Genomic DNA, 8682 nt, shown 5'->3' with positions numbered 1-8682 from the left:
AGAAAGACCGTCCTGGATTCATCAAAGCCACTGCAAAAAGTGAGTGACAACCTAGACGCTTAGACGCCGACACCCCTAACTCCTGGTGATCTATTGGTGAAGGAGGGCTGATCGGCACACCCCGCCTCTACTTCTCGCCCGGTAGTCTACTCATCAGAGGTCACAGGTGTGTCTGGTCATCATGAAGACGCTCGTCCTCCTAGTGGCTAGTGTTGCACTCCTGGTGAGTTTATTGACACTCACCCGAAAGAAAGAAGATGAACACCACCACCTGCAGACAAGATGGACACATGACAACTCACACCTCTGTGACATGACGCAAGACCATATTCACCCATGGATGAATAACGCATGGTATCGCTACGCACATGACAGAACTAAGGAGAGCCTAACAACACTGCATGTTACATCTGCTCCCACATGCCAAGCACCTCGACACATCCCACCTTTTATGGAGACTACATGAATAAAACACAAGCCAAGTGCGCTGCCAGTTTCATGGGCATTGGCTATCAACATAAGAAAATCATCATTAATGAGACAAGCTCTACCATTCACTCGCTTAACCTGTTTAGTATGTTTACGGGACCACCACAATATGAGTTGATCACCACTGAAAACGCTGGATTAGATAATGGAACGTGTGATCAACTTTTCTGGATCAACTTCAACGTGTGACGAACCGGAACACATCCATTCACTTCCCAGTGTTCTTGGACCAAACCCCAGGGAAGAACCACTCCATGTGCTACCGGCAAGACAACGGTAACAGACCGCTTGGAAACACCACTAATTGTAATCAGACCGCTGGAAACGGAGAAGGTGCCCCTGTGAACACAGCCAACCGCTCTAACGGCACTTACTGGGTGCAAGGAATGGCCTGGCTATGTGGACAACGTGCTTATTTCATACTACCCCCAGGCTGGACCGGAGTTTGCGCTCCCATCTTCATATCAGATCACACCTTCAAAATAACTGTGGGAAACACTACGATGCCTCGACGACAACGACGAGACGTCTCTGCAGTACAACCACACGACCCGATTTGGGGATCAGATGTCCCCCAGGATTTCAAGCTCTGGACCACTGGACAGAAAGTGGTACATGCCCTGTTCCCATGGGTCGGAGTTGGGAAACATGCCCTGCGTATCGAGATGTTGGACTACCGTTTTGGACTTTTTCTGAACGCTTCATGTAAAATCAACGACAAACAGAATCAAGAAATTGACGCTCTGCGCATTGCAGTAATGCAACACAGGGTAGCATTAGACATGATTCTCGCTGAGAAAGGAGGACTATGTGTCCTCTTTAACAACACATGCTGCACATACATTCCAGATAATGTACACTCATCCAACATGACTGATGCTCTGAACACACTTAGACAACTCAGGGATGCACAACAACAAGACTATGTTACAAACACAGAAGACTGGCTCACGTGGTTGTTAAGCGGCTCTTGGAAGTCCCTGCTGATTAAAGGACTTGTTTTCGTTGGTGTTCTACTATTGTTATTGTGTCTTTCCACTTCATGCGTCATACCTTGTTTGAAGAACATGGTGTCAAAAATGGTAACTGCTTCAATTAATGCTTACATCACCCTACCACAGAATGAAGAAGATGATAATGAGATAGACATTTGGATATAACATACTCACAAAACCCACTAATTAATGATGTCCTGGCTAAAAATGTTTTACAAGTGGCCATAGACTGATACAGTGTTAGTGAGTTGCTATGTGTATATATATATAGGAGAAAAGATCAAACAACAGGAGGGAATGTTGAAAGATTTTATTATGTTTATGTTTAGAAGTACATTTCATTTAAGGTTTTCTAGATGTGTTTGCTCTTTTTTACTAGAGAAGTTACGTTGTGCAAGCTCAACAGGAAGTTAGGTTGTGCAAGCTCAGCAGGAAGCCTGCACGCTGTGCAAGCTCTGCAGGAAGCCTGCACAGTTGTATGTTATCTCTTCCTGTATGTTTCTGAGACGCAAACATGCTTGAGTATAAATAAAGGCTGACAACTGCTCCAGTGTGTGTCTCCTTCGAGCTCTCACCCGTGTGCACGTTAATTTGTAAAACCTGTCTGAGTGTCATTTATTCCAATCTGAGTTGCATTACAGGGAAACTCCTCACACATATTGTGCAGCTTTTGGTTGTAATTTCGAGTCAAAGGGCAACAAAGGAACAGATGTAAGTCTGCACAGCTTTCCTCATGAGAAAAAAAGAAGAAAGCAATGGGAAGATGGCTATGTTCTCACCATTTTAGCCCTGATGCATTCGAGGCATTTAGTCGACCACAGTTGCTAAAAGAGCGCACAGGTGTGTGTGGTTATAAGTGAAGACTAAAACCAAATACAGTCCAGACAATTTTTTTCCATAAGAAGACCACGTGTCCGCGAAAAGTGAGTGAAAACCGCACTAAGTGGTATATCACTCCATGTACCTCAAATACCTCTCTAAGAGAACACATTTTGGATATGATGTGACAAACTATGCCTCCATGCTTGCTACCCTGTATCATAACAACAGTGTTGGCCAGAGGGGCCGATGGCGTGATATGGCAGCCTCGCTTCTGTCAGTCTGCCCCAGGGCAACTGTGGCTACAACTGTAGCTTGCCTCCACCAGTGTGTCAATGTGAGAGTGAACGAATAGTGGAATTGTAAAGCGCTTTGGGTGCCTAGAAAAGCGCTACATAAATGCAATCCATTATTATCATTATTATTATTATTATTATAAACAGGGAACAGTTATGTAAATTGTATTAATTTTCTTAAGGGTGTAAGCATGTTATGCTTGGGGTGGGCACTATGACTAAAAAATTTAATTGATATATGAAGTTATCACAATCTGGGAAGATGTTTGAATCAAGCTACAGTGAATTCTTTGTGCTCTGCTCTTCCCCGTCATTTTTACTCATTTTTAAGTTTACCTTTTCATGTGGAGAAATATTTTTTCAAATAAAAATCATGATGAGCAGTGGTAGTCTGCATAAACAGTCACAGGAAAGATCTTCTTTAAAAAGTCCAAAACATCAAGAGAACATCTAGAAGATGTCGGGATACCACCCATAATGTTTGACTGACAGCTGATCTCTGTGCAGTGCAGAAATGAAACAGATTTACATGAAAGACTTCAGTCTATTTCAGTTTAATAAACTAAGCAGAGTCTCCATAATCATAGTAAAGCCAAAGTCCAGCATAGAGTGGCTGAGTAAATGTGGTCTGGACTCTGTGGAGGAGAGTCATGGTTTCAGAGATGCTGTAGAAGGACAAAATACCTGCTCTGTGATCCAGGTACACGCCTACTCTGGAGGACTGAGGACCTGAAACGGGAGTTTGGATGTTGTTGTACCGAAATGTGTAACTGTTGTTACAATCTAACGCCCAGGATTTGTCATTACGTCCAAACCTACATTCATTCCCTGCTCTGCTAATATTCTTGTATGCAACTGCTACGTAAACTCATCTCCCTCTCCACTCCACCTCCCAGTAACAACGTCCAGTCAGACTCTCTACTCAGGACGTGACACCATACAGTGAATCTGTCTGGATGATCAGGATAAGACAGCTGTTGTTTCATTGCTGTTGCTTTTCTGCTCCCCTCTGTAATAACAAATGTTTGTTTGCTGTGTTTGGATCCAGTGTGATTTCACGTGAATATTTTAAGAATCCAGCTCTGGTCTTTGGCTCCGGTGGATCAGACAGTAAAACATCCACTTCAGTGACTGTCAGTGAGATGTTTGTCCATTCCTCTCTCAGAATGTTCTGTAGTTTATCTCTGACCTCTGAGGATGTGACAGCAGCTATGTCAAAGTACCTCAGAGGATGGGTATTGATGCTGGATGACACACTGAGTGCTGACAGTGAGGGGTAGTTGTGTAGAAACTGGATGTGATCCTCTGTATGTGAGAGCTGCTTAAGCTCAGCATCTTTCCTCTTCAGCTCAGTAATCTCCTGCTCCAGCTTCACCTGAAGCTCTTTGACTCGACTCACTTCAGTTTCCTGCAGGGATCTGATCTGCTGCTTTACATCAGATCTTTTCTGGATGAGATGAATCACCTCAGTGAAGATCTTCTCACTGTGCTCCATTGTTTTATCAGCAGACTGATTGATGGGATCCATCACCTGTTGAAGCAGCTTCACATCTTTCTCTCTGTCCTGGATTCTCTGCTGGATGTATTGTCGACTCACCTCCAGCTCTCTCTGCCTATCAGTCCTTTCTGCTGCAGCTGAGACTGTGTCATGGTCTTTATGTTCATCCACAGGGCAGAGATAACGGATACTCTGCTGATCAGTACGGCAGAACATCTTCATCACCTCATCATGACGAGAGCAGATGTTCTCCTGGAGCTTCTTGGAGGGCTCCACCAGCTTGTGTTTCTTTAATGGAACCACATCATAATGAGGCTGAAGGTGTTTCTCGCAGTAAGATGCCAGACAGACTAAACAGGACTTGAAGGCTTTCATTTTTCTTCCAGTGCAGACATCACAGGCCACATCTTCAGGTCCAGCATAACAGTGATCAGCAGGAGCAGCCTGGAGTCCAGTCTTCTTCAGTTCCTCCACTAAATCTGCTAACATGGTGATTTTCACCAGGACAGGCCTCGGGGTGAAGGTCTCTCTGCACTGAGGGCAGCTGTAGAGTTTCTAGAGCCAAACAGACTGAACAGCAGAATTTTGTTTGGTCCATTTGATTCATGTGCTGTGCCGTTTCACCGTCTCTCAGTGACCGTCAGACAGTTTGACTTTCTCTGAACAGAAACAACCTCTGTGCTCTGAAGGGGAACAGATCTCTGCTCTTTTTCATCTCATACAGGAAATGAGGCTCACCAGCAACTGCATTTACACCATGTTGTTTAGATCCATCCTGATGCAGACAGATCTGTAAAGGGACCCGCCAACAAGTCATAAAATGCATATTTTATGAGTGCTAGGGTGTGTTATGTTTGATCTACAGTATGCAGTAAAAACTGTCCTAGCTAACCTTGGTAACTTGTAACTTAACTTCTACAAAATGCCTTATGTCAATGATTTGGTGAAATTGCACTTAAGAATCGGTTTTACTTATAAGGAAATAATTTTTCTTTCAGCGCATAAACACAGCGTGGTGATAAGTATAAGGACGCTGACAGGATGGTGTCTAAAGCTGCATATGGTCAGAAGGAAAAAAAACCCACAAACGCACAAACTTGGTAGAGTTGGCCGGATTGTACAAAATACTTGTACTTGTAAAATACTTGTGTTACTTGTAACATGTTACTGTCCATCTCTGGTAAAGACTGAATTAAGAATATTGAATTTCTCACAAACCCAAAAAACACAGAACATGATGGTCAAACTACACTACCAAAGTAGGAGCATCAATCTGTCAGCAACTGAGGGAAATCTTTAGCCTTAAGTAGTGGATGAGTCATCACAGATGAGTGATTATTAGTGATGGGTTGTACTGTGCCAATGCTTCAAGAAATCTTGAAACTGCTTAGAGAAGCGGCTCTTGTGGTTTTTTTGGCCATGTAATGTCACTGATGATGTTTGAAGCCTCGTTGATTCAGGAAGTGTTTCGAGTATTGGCATGATTTATGAACATATAAATAGTGCAATGGATTTACTGATACTCTGTGGATTAGTGTGGGTGATTTGTTTGTTTGCGCATGATAAAGAGGTGGATTGTGTTATACTGCTGCTTATTTTGATGGAGCCTGTCAGAAAAAAGCTTTTCCCCAACATATATGAGGTAAATATATATTTCTGTGAACATTATTATGTCTCATTTTCACATGTTCACACTGTCCCGATACTGAGATCCAAAACAAAATACCAAAGGCCCAGAAGGATGCAATCAAACGGAAGAGTTTATTGAATACACATGCGGGGAGGTACGAACTGCCAAACATCAGTTGTAGGACTCCACCCAAAAAGACACTTCAGATTGCTTTTGATTCATCAGGGTTGACGCCCCCTCATGCGTTTACAAAGATTGTGATATATCAGATACAGTAAATATTCATTTTCATAAGCTAAAATAGACATAGAAGTTCCTGTCTCTATCACATTTTCCATATAAGGCCACTCACTGCATCCTCCAGATGGTCCTTGGGGATGGCAGTCATCTGGCCACCTCTTCTGTCACCTGTAACTGGGCAAACTCAAATACAACAAGAAGCTGAATACATTCAGGCCTTCACTCCAGCCTGTTTCTTGATTAAATGTATTATATGTGTTTTGTAAGCGTGCATGCATTGAACCTTCCATAGCTCCAAGCCACTTACTCCATGTTTCGCCGGGACATTCACACCCAACGGAGCTTTCAACCTTCTAATTAATTGACTGAGCCACAACTCTTTGATAAGCACCAAACTGCAATGTGTATATAAATGATTACCTTTCCACCTGCAATAAAAGAGTATTATGTGATTATGATAACACCTGCAATATAGACTTTAATGTAATGTTGGCAGCTTCAATAACTGTTTCAATAAAATGATTATCATATGGTTTAATGCAATGATCATGACTTAATGCAAAGTTAATTAATGCAATGATAATGATAATAAGCATAAGTAGCAGTAAAATATTCCTTATTCCACAACACCTGTGAGAAAAGGTGAGGGAGAGCCTCAAAGTCCTTCAGTCAGAGCTGTCACTTGATGACACAGACCCACCAGTGGGTTCATAACATTCAGGACTGGACTCATGTGCTGCACTTGTATGACCACTCTAAGTACCTGAAGGGGTCAAAGGTCATACAATTTTTGTTTTCTACAGTACTGTATTGCTCCTGTTTGATTGTTTCCTGTCTCTGTATTTGTGTGTGTGTGTGGGGGCATATTAACAGCTCTGCAAGGCCGACATCTGATCAGTCAGCTGCTGATGGAGATACAAAATGAAGCTGAGCTTTGCTTTCCAGAACTCCTCAACAGTTCCTGCAGGAGGACGACACTTCACTGGTCCAAAGCTGTACTGCTGTACATTGTGCTGTTCTGCATTTCTCTGATCACTGCTGCTCTAAACCTTCTGGTCATCATCTCAGTCTCCCACTTCAGGCATGAATTAACCGTTCATTGAAAACTACAGCTTTAAATTCCTACATATGTGAAAATTTAGATCAGTGGAATTAGCTAGAAAGAAGAAGAAAGAAGTGCAATAGATAAATATATCTCGCTCAGTTATGACTAAGTTGATAAAACCTAATCATGTTTTAATATTGAAATATTTTCACTAAAGACATCTTGTTATGATTTACACATGACATTAACACTGCTGCTTTCAACTATCATCAAACTTACCAACATCAGACATCAGATTAATTTCTTTGCTGTAATTACAGTTTTCAAAACTTTAAGACAATGATTTGGTGAATCTGGCACATTCTTAGGATATTTAAAGCATGATTATGTTTTGAATATTGGAATTTTAAATAAAACAGTTTGACATTAATAATGTGCATTATATATTTTTTGTTTCTCTGCAGGCAGCTTCACACACCCACTAACATCCTCCTCCTCTCTCTGGCTGTTTCAGACTTTCTTGTGGGCCTCCTATTGATGCCATTAGAAATTGTTAGAGGCATGACCTGCTGGGTACTTGGTGATCTTATGTGTTCTGTTTATATTTTCCTTACTGGCAACGTTACCTGTGCTTCAATAGGGAACATAGTTCTAATATCAGTTGACCGTTATGTGGCTATTTGTTACCCTCTGCATTATCCCACCAGAATTACTGTGGCGAGAGTCAAACTAAGTGTTTGTCTATGTTGGTTTTATGCCATTTTCTACATCAGTCTTTATGCAAAAGACTCTCTGATTGAACCAGGCAGGTATAGTTCTTGCTACGGAGAGTGTGTCCTGGTTGTCAGTGTTGTTGTAGGGATTGTTGACCTTGTTTTATCCTATTTTGTTCCAGTTACTGTCATCATAGTTCTGTATATGAGAGTGTTTGTGGTGGCTGTGTCTCAGGCTCGCGCCATGCGCTCTCATGTTACAACTGTCGCACTTCAGCGTTCATTGAATCAAACTAACAAATCTGAGTTGAAAGCAGCCAGGACTCTTGGGATTCTTGTAGTTGTGTTTCTACTGTGCTCTTGCCCATACTACTGCATCTCGTTTGCAAGGGATAACTATAGCTCAGTACCATCTATTGTGTTTGGTCTGTTTTTCTTAAATTCCTCTCTAAATCCTCTGATCTATGCAATGTTCTACCCTTGGTTTAGAAAAACTGTTACACTAATTGTCACTCTACAGATCCTGCAGACTGGTTCTTGTGAGGTCAGTATACTGTAGAACAGGGGTGTCCAACTCCAGGCCTTTAGGGCCAGTGTCCTGCAGGTTTTAGATCTCACCCTGGGTCAACACCAGGACTGGACTGGGACAAAAAATCAGCCCGGGCATTTTGAATAGAGACCGGCCCACCAGGTATTATAGGAAAAGCCATAAAGCCTTTGAATGAAAACAAATGCTGTTGTGACAGTGATGTACACCGTCTTGTTGGTATATATGTATCAATCTAATAAACTTAAACCTACACCATCCTCCCTATTCTGATATTTTAAACAGTACTTACCGGAAATATCAGACAATAATTACATGTAGCCATCTAGGAGGGTTGCCAACTCCCAGCAAAAAATAGGAACCACCCCCACCCTCCGCGTCCATGATGCTTAATCAACGTAATCGACTTT

At 42.1% G+C, this 8682-nt stretch overlaps 2 protein-coding genes across 2 annotated transcripts; one reads left to right on the top strand and one right to left on the bottom strand.

The window, feature by feature from the left end:
- Window positions 1-1052: 1052 nt before the first annotated feature.
- LOC120433528 (tripartite motif-containing protein 29-like) lies at window positions 1053-4586 on the bottom strand. The gene is made up of 2 exons (XM_039599809.1): window positions 3999-4586; window positions 1053-1181 (listed from the first exon to the last, which is right to left on the bottom strand). Exons 1-2 carry the CDS (start codon window positions 4584-4586, stop codon window positions 1053-1055), a joined length of 717 nt encoding a protein of 238 aa, XP_039455743.1.
- Window positions 4587-6875: 2289 nt separating this feature from the next.
- On the top strand, window positions 6876-8284 carry LOC116326142 (trace amine-associated receptor 13c-like). The gene is made up of 2 exons (XM_031747283.2): window positions 6876-7048; window positions 7477-8284. The coding sequence occupies exons 1-2, from the start codon at window positions 6876-6878 to the stop codon at window positions 8282-8284; spliced, it is 981 nt and encodes a 326-aa protein (XP_031603143.2).
- Window positions 8285-8682: the final 398 nt, after the last annotated feature.

This window comes from Oreochromis aureus, linkage group 16 (assembly GCF_013358895.1).
Source record: "Oreochromis aureus strain Israel breed Guangdong linkage group 16, ZZ_aureus, whole genome shotgun sequence".
NCBI lineage: Eukaryota > Metazoa > Chordata > Actinopteri > Cichliformes > Cichlidae > Oreochromis > Oreochromis aureus.
This window is presented reverse-complemented; position numbering and strand designations above follow the sequence as displayed.

What these genes read in the sequence shown, in the direction of transcription:
- LOC120433528 (XM_039599809.1), bottom strand. Translation starts at nt 4,586, where the DNA reads ATGTTAGCAGATTTAGTGGAGGAACTGAAGAAGACTGGACTCCAGGCT. An exon ending in GATCCCTGCAGGAAACTGAA is followed by an intron (nt 1,182 to 3,998) that starts GTGAGTCGAGTC and finishes TGAAGCGTTCAG; the next exon opens with AAAAAGTCCAAAACGGTAGT.
- LOC116326142 (XM_031747283.2), top strand. Translation starts at nt 6,876, where the DNA reads ATGGAGATACAAAATGAAGCTGAGCTTTGCTTTCCAGAACTCCTCAAC. An exon ending in ATCTCAGTCTCCCACTTCAG is followed by an intron (nt 7,049 to 7,476) that starts GCATGAATTAAC and finishes GTTTCTCTGCAG; the next exon opens with GCAGCTTCACACACCCACTA.